The sequence below is a fragment of the Euleptes europaea genome, chromosome 13 (assembly GCF_029931775.1).
Source record: "Euleptes europaea isolate rEulEur1 chromosome 13, rEulEur1.hap1, whole genome shotgun sequence".
NCBI lineage: Eukaryota > Metazoa > Chordata > Lepidosauria > Squamata > Sphaerodactylidae > Euleptes > Euleptes europaea.
Window position 1 is genome coordinate 36,399,066 of NC_079324.1, and position 22,205 is coordinate 36,421,270.

The following is a 22,205-nucleotide window of genomic DNA, read 5'->3' on the forward strand; positions in this document are numbered from 1 at the left end:
AAGTTTCTAGGCCTTACTGGCTACCCTTGAAAACTTCTTGGCAATTTCTGCGGGGGTCATGGAAGCTGGGAAGGGCAGTTGAGTACATGCCAGTGGCTGGATGGGGATGGGGGGATAAGGCTGCATTTTCTTCTGGGGCGTTTTGCTCTTTCTAGTGATTAGCAACAACCCAAGAAGTAATAATGACAGTATTGCGCAAAAGAGAGAAAAATAAACGATGTCTCCGTGTTTGTATTAAGATGACTCTCAGTGAAGAATTTGATTGACTGGATGCAAAATACCATTATTTAAAGTGTGCTGTACGCACAGCCCTTACGTATTCTTCACCCACATAACATAGTTGCCACTGTTTGCTTTGGATGCCGCCTGGAATGTGACCGCAGCTGTATCCTGGCATCTGCAATCTACCATCTGTCATGTAGTTTGCCAGAAGCATTGATAGGTGTTTATAGTCAAGGGCACTTGTTTAGCATAGATACTTCCTCAGAATAGTTACCTGAAAAAAAAGTTAATTACAGCTTCGCTGTTGCTCTGTTGTGACTGATGCTTTATCCATTAATTATATTATGAATTAATTTTAGGAAACAGTTTCTTGAAATGGGGAAAAAACAAAGCTGGGGGCATGCTTCTAGCCACCCCCTGCAGCAAGCTTCTTTCTCTGTACCTGCTCCCCTTATCCCCAATACACCTGTACAGATTATTGCTTGAAGGGCAAAGTGGTTGGCTTGGGGAGGGTATTGTGATTGGGGGTGCTGTATAATCGAATTGGGGAACATGCCAAATCATACCACAAGGCTCTAGTCCTCTTTGCTTTATTGCTTGAAGCACCTACTACCTCTGCACAAGTCATTCTGGTTGGAACCATCCTCATTTTCTTTCTTTTTACTTCTGTTTGCATTTTTTGCCAGTTGGTTTTGCAAATCTGTTTTTATTGTATGTGCATGTTATTAGTAATGGGATTTATAGGTACGCGTGTGATTTGAACTAGAAATATGCATAATGCATAATGTTGATTTATTGACGCGCAAAAAAGTTGAAACGCGCATACAATCTAGAGGCAAAGTTCATTGAGGAACGAGAAAATGGCATGAAAATAAACAATCGCAGGTTTGATTTGCACAAGGGAGATTTTGGGGTCAGAAAAGGGAGGATGAGATATTTTGAAATCCTGTTTAATTCTGGAGCACACCTCTTCTGTACTGTTTACTGATACCCCCTGAGAATATTGTTCACCTGTATATAGTCTTGCTTAGCTCAAGGTTCAATCTGGCCCTGAAAGAAGTACTAGGTGGACTTTATTACCCTAGTAAGCTGGTTCACCTTTCCCCAAAGTCTGAGCCAGCTGGACTTCAGCAGCATTCTCTTCAACTGGGCCTCTTTCTTCTGTAGAAGTCATCTCTCAGGTTCTTGCCCAAGTTTAAAGAAATCCTAACGAAATATAGTATAAGTTTTAATTAGTCAAATCTGCATACAGATGTATATTAGCACATGAATAACATGGTAGTGGAAGGGGCTTCTTTTAGTTTTAAGATGATACCTCCAGTGATGTTTGACCATTTTTCCTATTTATTTTTCCGTGCAAATTTTCCAACCCACATTGTTCTTCACAAGCGGGACTCCAGCAATTGTGGAATTGCATGCTCTTCAAGCTACATTGGATCTCACTAGGAGCATAAACACTTCTGCAGATGGTGATCTGAAAAGGGAGCTCAAGTGAAAGTTACTTGGATGCAGTAGATTAATGGGCAGCAATAGTGATAAAATAAGCGTGCGTAAATTTTATGGGGAGAATTAAGGCTCAGAAAACATTAACTGTCAATGAAGTATATGTTGTGAATAGGTCTTAGAATATATATCTGCATTCTGTTAAATAATCCATGTAAACCTTTGAATTTGATTGAAGATAATACTGAAACTACAGTTACATTCACCTTAAGGATTTTTTAAACCCAGCCAGTGGTTGTAGTTCAGCTGCTTTTGGCTCCTAGTAAGATAATTATATAGTAAAGGTAAAGGTCCCCTGTGCAAGCACCAGGTCATTCCTGACCCATGGGGTGACGTCACATCCTAACATTTCCAAGGCAGACTTTGTTTGCAGGGTGGTTTGCCAGTGCCTTCCCCAAAATTACATAGTACATAACATTAATGAGGCATACTTTTTAAAGCGCTGCTTTCTAAATAGAATTGATGAAAATGTTCATGCTAAATTGTATCCCAGATGTTTTAAGGTGTTAGAAAATTATCTCACATTCAAGTTTTCTGCGTGCTGCACTAAACATCCACCTTGAAAAAAGGTTTCCCCTCCTGTGTGAGAGAGCAGGAATGACATTTCTAAAATATAACGTGATTTAAGAATTTGGTGTTCATAGGTTGTTTCTGCCTGAATTACCCAAGTTAATTGATGGTATCCAAAGAAAGGAGCTTTGACTCTCGAAGGCTTATACCCTGAACTGCTGTTCTACTGCAGTCCAACATGGCTACCCTCTGAATCTATCTTCTTAATTGATTAATCCATAGTCATTGCAGCCCCCCTCATTTGGGGGGCATTGTTGGAAAACTCTGTTTTCCACAGAATCAACGATCCAGAGCAGAGGAAGTGGAAACTTAGGACTCTGATCCCTCTGCAGGAAGCAGGAAGGGCCCATCTCTGCAAAAACACGTATCCACCACGTAGGGCAGGTCTGGGGAACCTTTTTCCTGCCAAGGGCCATTTGCACATTTATAAAATCATTCGGGGGCCATACCGGGCGTAGATCTCCTGGCGCGGGGGTGGGGAGAGGCTAGGGTTGCCAGGTTGGCAACCCTAGGAGGTTGGCAACCCTAGGAGAGGCTATGCAGGGGAGGAAAGGAAGGAAGGAAGGAAAGGAAGGAAAGAAAGAAAGAAAAAAAGGAAAGAAAGGAAGGAAAGAAGCAAAGGAAGGAAAGAAAGTAAGAAAGGAAGGAAAGGAAGGAAGGAAAGATGGAAAGGAAGGAAAAAAAGGAAGGAAGGAAAAAGGAAAGAAAGAAGGGAAGGAAGGAAGAAAGAAAAGAAGGAAAGGAAGGAAGGAAAGAAAGTAAGAAAGGAAGGAAAGAAGCGAAGGAAGGAAGGAAAGAGAGGGAGGGAGGCTCCCCCTCCCCAGACACACACACACGGGATCTTGCACACACACACACACACACGTGCATGGGGAGGGCTCGATGGGGACCCTCTGGCAGGATCGCAGCAAGCGCGCAGGCCGGGGGAACGGAGCACGGGGGTCTGGGGGGACCTCCGGCGGCGTGGCAATCGCTCAGGCCGGGGAATGGAGCACGGGGGAGGTCTGGGCGGGGACCCTCGGCAGGCGGTGCAGCAAGTGCACTGGACGAGGGAATGAACAACGGGGGAGGGCTGGGCGGGGACCCTCCGGGGGCAGCGCTGCGGCTAGCGCGTAGGCAGGGGAATGGGCGGGGACCCTCTGACAGCGTCGTGGCTAGCGCGCAGACCAGGGGCTCAAGCAGGGGGAGGACTGGGCGAGGACTCTTGGCAGGTGGGCCGGAGGTTCCCCACCTCTGACATAGGGGCAGAAACTGACTAATTGTGGGAAAGACATCCTGCATGGGGAGAGTGAATGTCCTTTCGCTGTTCCAGGGCCTCAGGTTCTGTGTCTGAGCCCTCAATGGACAACAATTTGTGTTAGTTAAGAAAATGGCAAAAGGGAGAGGAGAGGGAAAGGTCACAAGAGCAGACTCTAGTGACAGACAGAAGAGGTAGGGTTGCCAGGTCCCTCTTCACTATCGGCGGGAGATTTTGGGGGCGGAGCCTGAGGAAGGCGGGGTTTGGGGAGAGGGAGAGACTTCAACTCCATAGAGTCCAATTGCCAAGGTGGCCATTTTATCCAGGGGAACTGATCTCTATTGGCTGGAGATCAGTTGTAATAGCGGGAGATCTCCAGCTAGTACCTGAAGGTTGGCAACCCTAAGAAGAGGTGGGCCTATGTTTGGAGGCATCTGGGAAACAGCCAGTATAACCCTGACAATAAGCCCAAGCAAAGAGGGCAGTTGAACTCTTCTCTCTCCTCCCCCCCACTCCAGAACAATTCACTTAATATTTTCAGCCGGACCCAGGCTCGCTCATTAAAGACTTGCTGTTTGAAGAATCTGAGGCTGCAGTCCAAAGCAGTGTGCGTCAAAGGGGCATCATCCCCACTTATTTGCAGATATACAGATGGGCTTCCCTCTTCATCTGTGTGTTCCTGTGGAGGGTGAGCAGCCCTCCGGAGAAGATTGCTTGATGGGAGGGGGGCCAGAGGCAGAGAGAAAGGAACATTGGGATGCATTGAAGAGGGTTGACAGACAGCCTGCTCTTGTGGCTGGTCTCCACGAAGTAACATCTGTGGAAGAGGGGGTGAGGATTAATGCTTTCAAGAATTTGTTGTCAATAGATAGAAAATGGCTGAGGAGTTAATATGCGCTGGCAAAATTAATGTTTGTCGGACTGTTTGAGAATGAAACCTTCTGTTCTGCTCCCTTTTTTGTCTGCGTCTGAGCTAACTTGTGTTGATTCCAGGGATGACGCTGGTAGTAGTTCCCCATCTACCACCCACCCTCTTTAGCAGTGCCAGATGCGGGCTCAGTTCATGGCCAAGACTGAGGAGGTCATGGGATTCCAGCTGCCTTAACTCTTGGTCCTCCCTTCTCACTCTTTCCCCCTCCTTTCATGTAGCTTAATATAGTGCTTAGCTTCTTGCTAGAGCTAGTGTGGTGTAGTGCTTAAGAGTGGTGGACTCTCATCTGGAAAACTGAGTTTGATTCCTCTACATGAAAGCCCGCTGGGTGACCTTGGGGTAGTCACAGTTCTCTCACAATGCTCTCAGCCCCACCTACCTCACAAGGTGCCTGTTTGGGGGGGGGAGGTGATTGTAAGCAGCTTTGAGACTCCTTTTGATACAGAAAAGCAGGGTATAAAAACCAGCTCTTCTAGAAGAAATGTCCAGTGCCAGACACAGTGCTTCTCAGTAATATACACAAGTCCCTTAGAAGTTTCCCACACAGTTCAACTGAAAAAAACACCTCTTTCCTGGAGGAGAGCTTGTAAACCACAACTCATCCAACTGTGAATCTCAAGATTGATTTCTTGGTTGATAAATGGAGACTCTGGAATGGCAGGTTGAGGGCCCTGTTTTTGTTTTAAATTATCACAGTCAAATCAGATTTGATCAGTTGGTCATTCAAATATGGGTCACATATTTTTCAAGCCTTCACTTTATTAGAACAACAGCAAAAACTGCAATCATTAACTGCTTGATGCCAATTACAAAAAATAAATTAGTTAAGCAGTTACTATGAGAGAATTAAATGGCTTTTAAAAAGAATTGTAATGAATTATTCTGACTTTTAACAACGTTAAGTGAGGTTCCTCTTTACGTCAACAACTTGCTCTTCTCTGGCTTTTATCCTGGAACACCAGAGTCAGCCTATTGTTTGAAAAATTTTCAACAAAGAAATAAAAGCAGAAATAAGCAAAATAAAAGCAGTCATTAAAAACAGAAGTCAGTTTGAAAGGCAGTGGTTGCTAATAAATGATACCAAAATGCCCTTTAAATTTTTTTGTAATCTTTCATCTACAGAATGATATTAATGGTTTTATGGACTGCTTGGCAATATTTGACTTAATTACGTAACCAACATACCGATCTGACTGTCATGTGAGATTTGGCTGCTGGAGGTCCTTTGTTAACCCGTGAATGTACCCTGTTCATATATTTGTGCAAACCTGAAACATACTATGTGGATAATAAATATCAGTGCAGTTTAACAGCTTAATGGACTGGGACTTGTCCTTCTCAGATGGGAAGCTCGTTGAATGAATTTGGGCCACTGGCTGTCATTGTCTTGGGTCTAACCTACCTCACTGGGCTGTTGTGAAGTTAATGTGTGGTGTTTCCCATTTTTACTGTCCTTAGTTAATTGGAAGAAATTAATGGGTGTCAACTTGATAGGCCTCCCAGTTGTTCAGCGGATTGCTGTCTGTTTTTCACAGCTGAAAATTCCTAGCGTACCTCCTTCTTTTCTTTAATTCCATGAACAATCATCATTCCCAGGTTGTGTCCTTGGATGTGGCCACTTTCTGATTAACTTTTCAGGTGCTGCCCTGGTATTTTATCTCTGTACTGCTGTTAGCTTTCTGGCTGTGAAACCCATGGTGCCTGGCACCTGAGATTGCTCTTGTGATTGATCCAACTGATCTTGCCTCGTTGGCCCTGCTCGCTCCTACTCCAGCTAGCTTTGACGTGGTATGCCAGTCCAGCTTCAGCAAACTGACATTAACGCAGTTTTATGGGGAGGCAGCCTGGTATAAATATTCAGGGCTGCAGAACACCCCAAAGTGCCTGTCGATCACCTTAGATGTTGAAGAAGGTTTGCTCATCCAGACTGGATACTTCTTAAATTTACAAAATCCTTTTCTGTCTGGTCTCCTCAAAGGTCATTCTTGCTTGCCCCAGCGACTGGTTTAGGGGCTACTCTGAAGCCAGTTTAATCCTCTTTATGGATGAAAATAAAGGAAAGCCTCAAATCTTCGCTGTTAATGAATGAAACTAAAACAAGTTTTGCTTTTAATAGGGGTGTACGGTATGAACTGTCTTCATTTTCTTGTTTTCATATGTTGTTGTTTCCCCCACTTTCATTGTTTGCATTCCCAGTTTGTTTTTGTGTTTTTTTCCTGAGCCACTGATGCAAAACTAATGTTGCAACCATACATTTAATTTAATGGAAGAATTTGGTACAAGGAAATGGAAAATTGCATGGCAATGAAAACTTGGGGGCTGAGCTTGCACAAGGGAGAAGCTTTGCCGGGGAGAGTGGGATATAAGGATAATAATAAGTAAGTAAATATAGGTATTTTTTTAATTCACAATGGCAAGGTTATGAAATTCAGTGGCATACTTAGAAAATGGTTAGTGTTTTATTGTAAAATATATTTGCAAAAACCCTTCCATATCAAACCCTGTGCATGTTCCTTAGTTTTGTGTAGAAACCCTAGAAGGTTCCTTGCACACTCAGGAAGCACAAGCGCTACCCTTTTCCTTGTCATACCTAATAAAGTCTGCTCAGATCTTAATTTTTCTACTTCACTTCACAAAGTAATTGAAACTTCCTTTTCTCTGCAAGCTTCCTTACCCCCAGCCCCCACTCGCCATGCTGAAAAGTACATCTTTTGGTCAGTGAGTTCATGGAATGTCATTGAGAATGTAGCAGTAGCTGACGGGAATAGCTTTCCTCAGCCAAATGTTCAGTCAGGGGGGTGGGGAACAGCGAGTGAAAAATAGATGGGGTCTGTAAGCTATTGCCTGAAATTACAAACCATCCTAGACTAAGTAAAACCCAAGAGTGTATTTTTATGAGGGTGTCTGAGCTTACAAACAAAGCTTTTGGAAAAGCAAGGAATCTTGGTACAGTTTGAGTACCTGTAAATTTAGTTTAAAAAAAAAACCAGTTCAAGTTGAGGTGAACAAAGCCACATCTGGTAGACTTCTTATGTGCTTCCTCCTGGTGACCTGTAAAACAGGCAAATAATTCCCGTTTTTAAAAGTCAGAGCACTCTTGTGTGGATTTTGCTGACATTAAGTCAGCCTCATAGTTGACCGAGGGCATACAGAAATCAAAAGTCTATCCAGAAATTAACATCCCACATTTCAAACGGAAGCGGACATTTCTCATTAGCGGACAAAAACAGCCTTTGTTTCCCTGAAGCTGAAATAAGTCAATCCTCCAGCAATATGTAAATCTGACTGCTGTTAAGGGCCTTTTGTGTTCACAGCAAGATTTTAATCTCTTTTACGGTGCCAAAGTCACGGATCAAGTTAATTTTTCTTCGCCGTCAAATACAGCTTTGGGAGTGTTGTTGGATGTTACGGCGTAGGAGAGGCTGATAAAATTTGAAGGTAACATTGAAAATTTAAATCTCATGGAATAGTTTCTTTTTACTGTATAGGAAGGTAGACCTAAACATACATGTTAAAGGATATGGAGGGGTAGAGGAAATTATAGATGGATTGCATGTAAATAAATGGAATGCAAGGCTAGAGTTATCAAGGCACAGAAGAACAAACCTTGCTGAGGAAAAATCAGCATGGCTTCTGGTAAGGGAAGCTCCTTTGCCAACATTTGAAAGGTGAAATTAGGATCACCCTGTCTTAAGAGGCACCTTAAGTACCTCTTAGTACGGTTGGCTCCTCCAAGTTGGGCCTGAAGGTCTCCCTGAATTTCACATATCTCTTAACAGCAGAGATCAGTTCTGCTGAAGGAAATTACAACTTTTGAGTGTAGACTCTATGGCATATCACCACCAAGCTCCTTTCCTTCCTCCAAACTCTGCCCTCCCCACACTCCACCTGCAAATCTCCAGGAATTTCCCAAACTAGTGTTGGCAACCCTCCCTCTTAGAGTGTGAGAACATGTTGCAGGATCTCCAAAGCAGATCTTAATTTCAGGCAGGTTCATATGGGGTATGGCAAGGGTAGAATCTGAGACCTTCTAGACACAAAGCATATGCTCTACCACTGAGCCACAGGTGCTCTCAGCAGACACATAGCTCCCCCCAAGAAAGGAATCTTTTATTGCAAATTATTGGCTTGGATAAACATCTGCAACTTTACATAATATGGACGTGTATCCCACCTTAGGATGGAGGAATTTCTTCCAGCCTAAGGAACCTTCCTTCAGCTTGGAAGAGACATTTAAATTGGCAGAAGGATATCAGTTTTACTTAGTAGAGTGGCAGGATACAAACCTATGTTCAGTCTCATTCTGAAAAATATTTTCTGATGAGCGCAGGTCACACATGTTCTAAGCTATGTGCTTTTAAAATTTTGGGTAAAAAAAAAAGTGTTAGCTTTTCATCTCTGTGTCTTGCTTGAGAAAACTGTTCCGGAAAGAAATTGGATATTTCTATTCCTCCCTCCCCAGCTCTTTCATTTTCAAATGTCACAGTTTTAAAAATGTTGACCTGGTGTTCTGATTAAGTAATGATCTTCTAATATAAGTTGGTTGGTGGAAGGGGGTAATGTTGCAAAATGAGGATGCAGAAGATGGAACCAGAATTCCAAAGTCTGTCATCAAGGGGAGATTTTTTTTTTGCAATGTTTTCTCCCTTTGGGGTGGGGATAGTTGATTGCACGAAGGAATGTGGTAAAAGAAATCAAAGGAAACAGAGAGAGCTAATGAGATTAAGTCTAATTATTTGCCCTGATTCTTGTAGAATGGAGAGGATATGGACATATGTAGGAAAATGATGATGTAGCAGGGAGGGTGGAGATCCAGAATTTAATCCCTCACCCTGAATCAGACTTGTGTGGAATGTGGCATTAAAGAACACATCTATATTCAACACTTAACACCACCAAAAATTATCAGTGTGCTTTGACTGTTAAAAATAAAGGATCAGCCATTCTGTTGGAAGTGTAGGTCAGTTTGATGTTGCTTTTGATTAATTGTTCCGGAAAGCTTTCACAAAGAAGCTGGAAGGCTGTGTTTTGTTGCTGAGTCTCCTTGTAAGCTGTATAACTCTCCCCCAGTAGTAATAATTATAATAGTGGTGACTTGATGGTGTGTATACACACACACACACACAATGGTCATTTAGGACTTCTGGAGTTTACACATGTATTATCTCTTGTGACTACTTTGTAAGTGTTTATCAACTCTACAAGTTTGTAGCAGAGGTGAGGTGGGGATATTACGGGTTCATAGCGCAGCAGCTCCGTTCCAGGAGCTCTCTTCTAATGATAACAGAAATTGGTAAAGATAGTTTTCTCCCACCCTTCTTCCAAGCAGGTGGTCCTCCCCTCCTCAATTTGATTATTGCAACCACCCTATATGTGTTGTAATAGGAAGACAACTATGCTAATTGGCTGCAATGCAGATTTGCCCCAGAAGGGTTATGGGGGATGAATGGGTTATGGGTTATGGGGGATGCATCTTACAGATGCAATTACTGATAAGTGGCTTGGATCCTTTGCAGCGACAATGAAACCATGCTCCATAGACAGTATGACAGAACTCACCTTTTCTAATTTTTAGTTTACCGTATTTTTTGTTCTCACATACACACCAACCCTCACCATCTCTGTTGAGACTTAGAACTTGTTACGACACCATTGCCGCTTATTATGATGGATCCATTATTTTCTGTAAAAGGTCAGAAATATATGGCACTTGGGAGGTTTTTTTTTGAAGTACAACTAAAAAATGGTTTTATTTGTCTCTTTTTGGGGATTTAAAGCAAAGTTACAAAGTTTCATAACAATGTGGTTTGTAACAATAACAGAATTGAGGAACTTGAGATGGTTATGTTCAAGTGAAATATTGTAATTCCAAATCTATCAAAGTGGTTCACATACAAGTGTTTAAACTTTTATTTTCTACTGAGAGTGATTTCTCTTGGCAGACACTGGTCTGTTTCTTAAACTTAAGCTTCTTTTACACAGTGGTTCTTTAGTTGGAGGAGTTAAGAACATTAATATACTTCCCCAGTTTCTCCTTTAACCTATCTTGGGATCACTCCTTTCAACAGAGCTATTTCCTGTTAAACTCTTAGGGATCACTCTGTCAACCGTAGAGCTATGTCCCTAGATAATTGGTTATGGATCCTTCCTGATCCCAAACCCAAATGTGTTCCTTTTCCCTCCAGAGGAGAATCCTCCACCAGACTGTTTGCAGCTCACACCACTGTCACTAACCCCAGTCTGTTAACTCTCAGTCAATTGTCAGTTCTCAACTGTCCAAACTCTCCAACTGCCATTCTCAGAATTCTATTCAAACTTCACTGGGACAACTCCTTGGAAGGCAGCTGTCCATCAAAGACAGCAACCCGCCTGCTTTCCCCCTTCCTCTGCACTGCCGTCTTCCATGTCTCCTCCAGCGAGAGCCAGCATGGTGTAGTGGTTAGGAGCAGTGGACCAGGTTTGATTCCCCACTCCTCCACATGCAGCCTGCTGGGTGACCTTGGGCAAGACACAGTTCTCTCCGAACTCTCTCAGCCTCACCTACCTCACAAGGTGTCTATCGTGGGGAGAGGAAGGGAAGGTGACTGTAAGCTGGTTTGATTCTCCTTAAAAAGGTAGAGAAAGTCTGCATATAAAAACCAACTCTTCTCCCTGAAATTGTAACCATTTGGGCCAATGGATCCTCAGAAACATCACAGGGGTTGAAGTGAGTGAGGTCTGGAGTGAGATGGAGGGGGAATGGTTCAACCCTCCTCCATGATCAAAAGCGGCAACTGGGGGTGGGGGTGTCAGTGATACGGGTTTTCCAGAAAAATTTGAATTGGAAAATCTTCCAGAAAATGTTCCAATTCAAATGTAAACATTTAAATAATGTTAGCAAAGGAGGCAAATACACCATGTACAAGTAAAGAGGTTTGTCCATGCTTCATATCTCACATTTAGCCCATCTAACATGATTGATTTGCCTAGCACAACAGCCCTGCCAACTATAGATAAACTGACTATATTTGCACATGTGGGGTAAAATGTTTTCCATGGAAAAATGTAGTACCCGAATATCACTGCCAGGGATGAAAAGGGAGTTTAGGATGTGAGCCTGTGACGTTTGTTGAGCGTTTATTGAGGTCCTGTCAGTAATAGGCTGGTAGTATGGGAATATCAGTAGAGCAGGAGACCTGATGAGGAAAACCCAACTGAAGGGGACATGGAGCATGATAGCAGTGAGGTCCCACCAGAAACAAAGAATGGCAGCGGGTGATCTTTTCTTTTTTTTAAAAAAAGCAAGTTACTCTCTTTTACGTCTGCAAAGGTAAGTGCCCTGGTCATTACCTACACAATCTCCAAACAAAGAGTTAACTGAATCCGATTTCCATTGATTAGGCAGCAAGACTTCATGTCCTAGCTGCTCATGGCAATATGGAGAACCAGGATCAGGGTGTGATCCTGAACCTTCAAGAGCTGAACCTTTCAGTTGATTTTAATGGTTGCTAGGTCCCAATGGCCAATTGGGACACCACCACAATTTTTAGTCATTATTTCTCTGTTTGCATCATTTTAGCATCGTTTTATTATGTATATTTATTATCAATCCAGAATTTTATTAACCTTGTATTTCCTTTTATTATGAATCTGTGGAATCGTTAACATGTTTGTAATGGCCTATGGCTGAATGCAAATAAAACCATTCAGTCACTTATCTTGGAGTAAGCAGCACAGAACACAGAGCAATACATTTTTTTAACATTTCTTTAATTATCTATCATATTTATATCCCTCCCTGCAAAGTAGGGCTCAGGGCACAATAAACCACAATTAATGTGCAAATTTAAGAGCCCCCACAGAAATTGTTGTGAAAAATTGGGAAAGTACAGCTAAAATGCAACTCCAGCATTGCCAGGTTCAGGGAGATGAACGGTTACTGTATCCCATAGTATTGAAATCCGCCCAAAGTTTTGGGTATAGGACTTAGTGAACACTTCCTATTATTGCATGGTGACTTGGCAAAGGCAGGTTTTACTTTTTAAAAACTTTTACTTCTCCATTTTGATGAGAGAATTTCCAACTGGCTCCAGCAGTAGTTCTTTTATTTGAAGCCATCCATACACCGGCAGTGTTCACAAGGCTGGGGCTTGTAAAGGGAGTATTTGTAGAAGTTTGGACATGAATGAATGGGGAAGGCACAGTTTCTCTTCAGGTTTTTTTTTAATTACCAGACCAGAATAAAGTTTCCTAATGTGCATTTTCGTTTGCAGGGGCATAAATCTTTCTTGTGCGCGTGTCTGGTGTTCTCTCTGCAGTAAATCCATGGGCCCTAAGCTGTCAACAAGTAAAATGATTTTTTTAAAAAAAATCCAGACAGCCTTGGGTTGTGTGGGGTATTTTAAGTGCATGCCACAGAAATAATTAGAATTTCTTGTTTTGTGGTATGGAGCTCTATCATGGAAGAAACTGTATATTCTTCAGACTCAGACAACCAACCAGCAGCTGAGTTAACACATGCAGGGAAAGCATTGCTGAAAATAGTTCCTTCTCATTTGGCCTGGGCAGGACGAATCCAAGGGCTGGTTTCTTAGCCACTTGGCAATCTTGCAAGAATTTGCTTCAGTGTTACAAGCTGCTGTAATGTATGGGATGGAATTTTTATTACGAAAACTGCCCAAAGAAATGCCAATTTAAATTTGACCATGTGTTCAGCACACCTAATTACTATAGCATAAGCACCCCCCAAAAAAAAGAGCCGGGAGGGGGACATGTATGACTCCCTGATTGAGCACATGTTTTGCATATAGAAGGTCCCAGGTTCAAATTCTAACATCTCCGGTTCAAGCATCTTATATAGCAAATGTTGGGGAACAAACTTTCTCTTCCCAAGATTCCAGAGAGCTGCTGTTGGTTCGAATAGACAAGGGTTACCTAAGGGGGGCTGACTTGGTATAAGGCAGTTTCTATCATGGGTATGTAGTGCAATGACAGAGCACATGTTTTGCACCCAGGAGGTCCCTGGTTGAAGTAAAGGGTGTTAAGATACCATGTGATGTGAAACATCCTCTGCCTGAGATCTTGGAGAGCTGCTGCCAATCACAGTAGACAGGATTGAGCTAGACAGACCACTGGTCTGATTCAGCAGAAGGCAGGTTTGTATGTTTGAGCAGAGTTAGCAGGTGACCACCTTTTGTGAACTGGAATCAAGTTGATTCATTTCTTTTACAGGCTCATCCATGACAAGGCAGGCTCATAAAACTTTTTTGTGGGCCAGTTAAAGATATTGACAAAGCTGTAGTCATATTTTTTTCTTTTTTTAACAATCTTGCCCAGTAATTTGATTTATTCGTATGACACCTTCGAAGTGCACAAGTGCCAAGCTGGTAGCAAAAACAAAAGTCCTTGCCCTCCAGGAGCATACATTCTCAAAGCAATAGCGAAGGAATGGGAGAGGCTAGGATGTAAGTGCAATTGCATGCCATGAAGTATTGGTTGTTAAGTCCAAATTCAACAGCATTAAAAAAAACTAAGATTAGAAATGGTGTTTTAAAAATAAAGTGCTGGTATTTTATACTTCAAGTAGGTACAAACTACTGCTAGTAGAGTGCACTATGTTTCCCCCTGGCTGTAGAGGTAGTTGGACATGATTAGGGCTGGTTTGCATTAACTCTTAAATGGAAAATCTGTAGCTTTTTCTGATGGCCTCAGTAGTCTGTGGAGAGCCTCTTCCAGCCCACTCTCGGCGTCAGCAGAATTGTGACTGCTGATTCTCCAGCATCCTGGGTCCTCGATTCTCACAGTAGATCAATACAGCTTCTTTTCTTTCTCCCATCGTAGTAGAACAGAGGGACATCCGATGAAGTCAGTGAGCAAGAGATCAAAAAGCCAAAAAAAGGCGCTGCTCCATACAAAACATACTTTTGTGAGACTCAGGCCCACAGGATGTATTGATGGCCACTATCTTAGATGGCTTTAAAATTCACAGAGGGTAGGTCCATCAAAGGACGTTAGCCTTGATAGCTAAATGGAACCTCCATGTTCAGGGACAGTGTATCTCTGAATAGCACTTGCTGTGGGGGGGTGGCAGCAGACAGAGGCTTTGGCCCCCAAGCCTTGCTTGTGGACTTTCCTAGGGCACCTGGATGACCATTAGGGGGAAAGGCAATGTGGGACAAGATGGAGCATTGCTCCAGTGTAGCAGGGCTCTGTGCATTTGCCAGGTACCTCCCTTCCTGCATTACTCACTTCGGAACCGTTTGATATAAAAAAAAAATGGCTGGCTATTGGGATAGGAAGGAGACTGACTTCCCCTTTTGGAGCTGCACAGTCTCTCCCTGACATTATTTTGCTACTGTTGTAAGCTGCCTTGGGGGTATTCTATATATGTAAAAGGTAAAGGTCCCTTGTGCAAGTACCGGGTCATTCCTGACCCATGGGGTGACTTAACATCCCGATGTTTACTAGGTAGACTTTGTTTATGAGGTGGTTTGCCAGTGCCTTCCCCAGTCATCTTCCCTTTACCCCCAGCAAGCTGGGTACTCATTTCACCAACCTCGGAAGGGTGGAAGGCTGAGTCAACCTTGAGCCGGCTACCTGAAACTGACTTCAGAGCTTGGACTGCAGTACTGCAGCGTACCACTCTGCACCACGGGGCTCCTCCATTCTATATATGAAAAAGCATCATATAAACGCTCTGAAATAAATATTCCAAACAGAAGCCTCTTCTATGTCACTTATTGATTGTGAAAACGCCAATGCTAATCCTTCAGCATAGTGAGGCTCCAACTCATCTGAATTGTATGCCTCCATGCTACGTACACTCTAATATAAGGTGTGCCCCCCTACACACAAACTTTGGTTGTCCTTCACTGCACCAGTGCCTCTCTTTGGAGGCGTGATAATTAGCAGTGATAAGGAGAGCCCTGATGGCACTTGATAGGGAGACCTCAAGTCTAGTGTGAAATTGGATTAGGCCAGGCCAGGATTCTTTTTATAACCAGTTCAGAGAGGAAGTAGTAAACCATTAAGGATGATGTGACAAGTTGATATGTTGAGAGGAGAGAAAGATATTTTGGGTTGGGAATCCCAGCGAGTGCTTCCTGAAAGGAAGGAAGGAAGGATCCGGACTTGAGGGCCAAGGACTGAACACAGCCTATTGGCTGGAGAAACAGCTGCATGGCCCCCGGTGTTTTCCACTTAGCAATCTGTCTATGCCTAGTTGAGGCAGCACTACCAATTCTGTCTGAAGTTAGAAACAATTTAGAAGAACCCGAGGATTGCCTTGCTGGATTACTCCAAGGCTAATGCAGTTCAGATTTTGTTTCCAACAGAAGTGAGGCGGATGCTACTGGGAGGTCAGAAACCGTCTACCCTGATTGTATTGCCCTGGCGTCTGGCATTTAGAAGTATACTGTCCGCGTTCATAGAAGTTATGGGTACCTATCATAGCTGTCATTTATAGACATACCCTTCCTCACAAATTTGCCAAGTCATTTTAAAAAGCCACCTAAGGCCTCTATCTTAGATACATCAGCAGGTCTTTGAGGCAAGTGAGACTGAGAAATGCCTGGCCCAAGTTGTATGGTGAGCTTTATGACACAAGTGAGGATTCAAGCCTAGGCTTCCTCAGTCTCTGTTCCACTACGCTGTACCACCTCTCTTGTAGCAATGGAGTTAACTATGCTTGGTGTGAAGGAGGACTTCCTTTTGTCATTTTTGAGCCTACTGTTATTCACCTCTTATTGTGCCACCTTGAATTTTACAGCCCATTCCTCAAATGCGCTGGCGGCACTCACCAAAGCCCTTAGGAGGCCGACGAAGACATCCGCCAGTGCAAGGGCCCACAGCGCTGGAGCCCAGAAGGCGCACGCTGGCGTTCGTGGCCCCAGCGCTGGTGTGCAGGCTCAGCCGCCGGTCCTCAGCTACTGCCACAGCAGCGCTATGCCTGGATGCCGCCTGAGCATCCTGTCGGCATCCGGCCGCCGGCACAGGCTGTGGCGACACCCCGGGAGGCATTCCGCTGCCCCGGGAGGCGGGGCCGCTGTTAGGCAGCCTCCTGAGCTGTTTCGGCTCAGGAACTCCCACTTTTATTTTTCATGAGTTTTTTTTGCGCCAGGCACTGCAGAAACCTCCTTAGGAGGCAACGCCGCTAGTTTGCCTCCTAAGCCTGGCACAGGCATTCCTTTCAGGAATGCACTGTTAGTGTGTTATGAGTGGGGAAAATTAATGTTATTGGAGCTAAATCTTCCATGCAGCAGACTGAATGTATGTTAATTTAATAAATCACCTTCTTCGTGGGCAGAATTGTGTTGCACCATGTCATTGGACAAAAGCTTTCAGGTGCAGAATTTAGTTTCCAAATAATCTGCTTTTATTAAATGTTTCCTTATGATAGTCTTCAGCCTGGTTGGGCAATGTCTTGTGAAAGGTCGGATTCCAGAGAGAGAACTGAGCAGGGTTCAGAGGTGGAGAGCGAACAAGGCTCTATACATGTGCCTAGCTGCTTGCCCTTCTATCTACCGGTAGTTGTGTATATCAAGTTGTGTATATCAAGCATGGGAGGCATGTACTGTTTGCAGAGTTGTTTATTTTTTATTTCATTATTTAAATCGCATACATTGTTCTGAGTATATGCAAGCCTGGCTGTGGAGGAGTTTGCAGAGGAAGCTCTGTTGAACCCTTGCATGCAAGCAGTGCAGTAGATTGAAGGAATAAGTTAACCCAAGCGGGGCACACTGCAGTGAAGCAAAGGAAAGGCCTCTGTGTGATGAACTGTCCACTGAGTGGGCCTTCTTGGACTCTGCAGGAGCAGTGCAGCTTAGTAATGTTTACTTTGCATACCAGTGTGGGGCACTGTGAGATCTTCAACAGCATGCAGGTAGCATTGCCCTGCTCCGTTGGTCCTCTGATGGAGACTGTGGCTAACAGGCACATACCTCAGAGTAGTAAACTTAGAGTAATGAATGGCAAGCAGAGCCTAATTAGCCACTTCCTCAGCTAAATCAAGATTGTATTTTATTTTTTTACTTTTATTTTTGCTGTGTTACATATTGAAAAGGATAGTCCTGGTCAAACTTGCCAGTTTCCTGCTTCAGTGGGGCAGGAAATTAGGTAGGATGCAATTGAGGCAGGAATCAGGTGAGGATAAGGCCGGCCAGCCCAGTTTATGGTCTGAAGCTGAAGAGCATTACAATTCTGAAGTTTGGAAGGGGGGCATTTCCAGTGCTGTGTTAATGAGCAATACCTTTTTCCTTGACTCAATGCATCCTGTAGGAAGCACGGATTTCAAAAGGCAATGGAGGGTGAGGATTGATGTGAGGATGGATGTAAGGTGACCATTTCTCTTTGGAAATGGAGTTCTTCAGGTGTTCCTGCGCTAAAGGTACAAAGTCCGAAGCTTCCTAAGAACCTAAGAGTGCAGGGCTGAAGACAACGCTCTTGTGTGGTACAGTAACTAATGTTCTTTCATAATAACAACCTTGCCACGCTCTAACACACGAACTACTATGCTTAACTTTCCTTTAAATTGTTGTCCTAGATTTATGCACCTGGTGTGTAATTTTCCACTTTCAATATGTTTTCAGGTGATCACTTGAAAGTCTGCTCGCAAGGTAACACATGCTGCTCACAAGAAATGGAAGAGAAATACAGCCAGCAGAGCAAACATGACTTCAGAAATGCTGTTGTAGAACTTAGCAATAATTTGCAAGCAACCTTCAGTTCCAGATACAAAAAGTTTGATGGTAAGTCCTAGACTTTGTTGTGCCCAGTTGGTGAATCCTAAAATATCTTTCCAGGCTTAGTTTGGACAGACAGCATTTTCCCCCTCTTTCTCTCTCTTTTTCTTTCCTCCTTTATTTGAGGAGTTAAATGACTCATGAATTGTGGTTGCAAAGTTAGAACGTTGCTTGTTTTGCAACCTGGTTTAATAGAAATATTTGCTGATTAAGTCTCTCTAGGTGCCCACAAGAGGAATGAGTCTGCCTTTCTGCTTTAACTTTTAAGCACAGTAAAACTGGGAACCTCAGTTTCATTGTGGAATTCCTACAAGCCAGGTGGATGTGGCTTGCAAGAGTTCGTTTTCAGACATTGCTGCTAACTGGTAATCCTGATAATAGCACACTTCTAGCCTGGCCACAGTGTTTTATAAAGCTAATTATCAGAAATAGGGGGGTCCACATGGGAAACAGAAATGATGCCAAATTTGGCAATAACTATTCTCCCCCTCCTCTGTGTCTTTCGAGAGGGAATAGATAGCCAGCAGCTTTTAAACTCTTGGCATGGTTTTCAAAAGCCACAAATTATGCAGACTGAGTAATTTTTAAAATCTTAGGGTGAACGGGATGGCAAGCCCCTTACGCAAGGGCAGAAATGCAGTGTTGCTGGGGGGGAAATCTTCCATGTATACAGCTTTTTAAATGTACACAATACTTCCTTTTGTTTGCCTGAAGGCTCAGAACCCATCCTTGCATCTTCAGTGGCATTTAGGCTGATGTCTGCCTGGAAATTCATGGGCTGACAGAAGATCAAAAGTGTGTGGCAGGGGATTTTTCTCATTCCGGTTGGTGGCTGCCCCGTTGGTAGCCTACCTTGTCTGAGAAATGGCAGGTCTGTCAACGTAGTCTGTTGCAAACCTTCCCTCCTCTTTCTCCATGTAAGAAAATCCCTGCAAGTAGGAAAAACAGAACGTAAGCAGAGAGAACGTGGGGATGAACACTTGTCCTGGTTATGCTATAATTTTCTACTAGTGGGAGGGGATTTCTTTCCTCCCGCGCCCCACACACACTATGGCTGGGCATTAAATCCCCTCTCATTTGCAGCTTGAAAAATTACATCCTGGGCGGGGGGAGGGAGAAGAGAATACCATTTGATTTTACTTAGGATGTATAAACTGGCCAAACTTTGAGAAAAGAAGTAAGTATTGAAGTTCAAGGTGGCATTAAATTACGTTTTAATAAGGTTGATGGTCCTCTTATTGCTCACCAAAAGGATGCTGACACCCTCAGCTAGCTCTGTGGTTCTCATTCTCTGCATGGCCACCTCTTCTGAGTTGCCTAGCTCACTGGACAGTTAAACAGAGCGTTTTCCTTCTTTGGGGCACTCTGGCTGTATTTTCTGAAGATGACTGGCAGTCCCTGTCCAGAATGTACTTACCAGCAGACAGAATGAGACAGCCAATGGAAATGAAAGCAAATTGTAGCTGATTTGGGTTATTGTTGTATTTTTATAGCACAAAGGGCACTTTTTCTGGATTTTCTGCCTCAGGTACCAAAGTGTCTCTGTCCTTGACTTGCTAAATATCCAGGGTATGAGTGCCCAGATTTGCTCAGCCGAGCCACAAAACTCAGCCCTTGACATTTCCACTCTGCAAACAAAGACACAAGTCTGTCTGAGCCCTTTGTAAATAAAACAGAAGGGGAAGAAAGCGACGTTATGGTAGAGAAACAATGCAGTCTTGCGCCCTTGTTGGGATTCTTGTGCAGTTGGGTCAAAACTAGAGCACTGCTTCCTCAGAACGAGCCATACTACTAAATATCTTTCTAAATATAGAGACTTTATTTTCTTAGACTATTAGATGTCTCCCTGAATGCCCAGTTCATCGATGGATAACCTGGCAGCTGGGACGCTCAGTGGACATTCTGTGGATTGCATATAAATGATAAAGCATCTTAAAAAGTAGGGACTTCTGTGCATTATTGTGTAATGCTGGTCTAAGACAAAAGAAAGGCCGGGCTGGGGAGGATACAGATGTGCATTTCACTTTGAATTGTGGCATAACCCAGATGTGCATTACACTTCTTTGAATTTTGGCATAACCCAGTGTGGATGCTGCTTCAGCAATTGCATGTACACCCTACGGTCCTTCTGTTTTAAAGAAAGATCTTGGACTGAAAGATCTTGGACTGAATTACATAACAAAATGGTAGTGAAGGTTCTGAGTGCAGACAGACCAAAAAGAGTGGATTGTTAGTTGGTACCAAACCAGGGTTTCAAACTAGAATTTGTAACTAGTTTTGTTCTCCACAGTTTGTATTAATTGAGGTTTGTTGTGACATCCAAATTGATAAGCCACAGTTTAATGACCAGCCCTGCCCCTAGGGTCCCCCAGGTCATAGAAAGGATGTTTGGGGGAGGAGAGCCTCACTTCTGGGTGGGGTTAGACAGACAAGAAACAGACAGACTGTTGCACAAATCACAGTTTACTGGGACAGTTGATTTCAGCCCAAGTCATGAGCAGTGTAGCAGGAACAAGGATACTATTAAGAGTCCTGGGGATTACTTATTGCCTCCCACCCCATTTTCTCCATTTTTTATTTTTCAAAGCTAAAGCAAATAGGTGGTAGAGTAAAACAAAACCCTGGCTGCAACCGCAGAGAGGAAAGAAACCAAGCAAGATGATTGTACCGCCTGGAGGTTAACTGAGATGCTGTAACTCTCTATCAACAGGACAGGAAACTCTCAGCACCTGAGAACAGGACAGGAAACAACTCTGAGCACCTGAGATTGCCAAGCTGAGCCTTTCCTGTCCTGGAAATGAAGAGTTTGGGGGTAAGGGGAGCAGCGGACTTGGTGAGAATGTTTGAGCTGGTAGCCAAGAGTGGATCAATTTATCTAACATTCTCATGTATCTTTCCAGTGATCTGGGCTTGCGGGAGGACATGGATATTTTAACAGTGGTACAGAGATTCATTTCCCTTCTACCCATTCAAAGCTTGCTAAGATTTCATAAGTGTGACTGTTTAGTTGTCAAAGATCTTCCTGGGGGAAGATGGCATGCTTTATAATGGAGAAACCAGTAAAAATGGAAATCCCTTTACTGGTAGAAGAGCTTGGAGGTTGATAATGCAGAGGATATAAGAACTGTTTGTGGGTGTATGTGTATGTACATGCATGCACAGGCACCCTCCTCATTGTAGGTGAAATATAGTTCTGACTTTTCCCCTTATCCTTCAAGGTGGACAGGTGGCTAGCTGTTGCTGAACTCTTTGATGTACCTTTCAAAGGTCACAAATTATATGGACCGAGCAACACCTAAAACCCTGAGAGGCATGTTGGTTTTCCATTTGTTCCTGATTCCTCATAATGCTGCTCCTACCCCTGCCCCGACACGCAACAGGAGAGCAGCGCACTGTGTAATTTTAGTTATTAATTGATACAGACCAGTCTATGGCCCATTGTTCGCTTGTTTAAAATTTAACATGTTTTTATCTTCGGCGCTGTCTCTTCCTGCCTTCCAGACTTAGCTCATTGGTAATCCTGATTACTACACATGTATATGTGGCAGCTTTGAGAACCAGTTGGCCTTTCTATACATCCAGCTATCACGTTTTTGTGATTTGACAAAAAGCGAAGGTAGGGGGAGAATTTCCTACAGGACCTGTGGAAGGTTCACTTGTGAATCACAAATGTACTTTTGCAGGGGGGAAATTTGGAATAAAACATTTTGCAGGAAAAGAGCCTGCACCTTTAAAATAAATGTGTGTGAATTTGCAACGTTTGATTTCTAATATTTTGATCATTTTAAGCCACTGAATTCCAAACCCCTGCTGTTTTTGTCAGGATATTTCACTCTGATCCCTTTGCTTGTTTGTTCTCCCATGCATGAGATGTATAAGGCCTTTAATTTAGGTCCAACACAACCACATCATCCAGCCCAGGCACCTACAGAGATGGTGGCAAGGGAGGAGTGGTACTTGACTCATAGATTCGTGACACTCTTAAGATGCCTGTGTGCTCATGATCCTTTGGCCTGAATTACAA

At 43.4% G+C, this 22,205-nt stretch overlaps 1 protein-coding gene across 1 annotated transcript in view; it reads left to right on the forward strand.

Annotated features, from left to right (window-relative positions):
- GPC4 (glypican 4) overlaps positions 1-22,205 on the forward strand; it is a 74,385-nt gene that overhangs the window by 23,711 nt on the left and 28,469 nt on the right. The window contains exon 2 of the mRNA XM_056859529.1: positions 18,029-18,187. Within this exon, the coding sequence (XP_056715507.1) occupies positions 18,029-18,187 (159 nt within the window). The remainder of the gene's footprint in view (positions 1-18,028; positions 18,188-22,205) is intronic.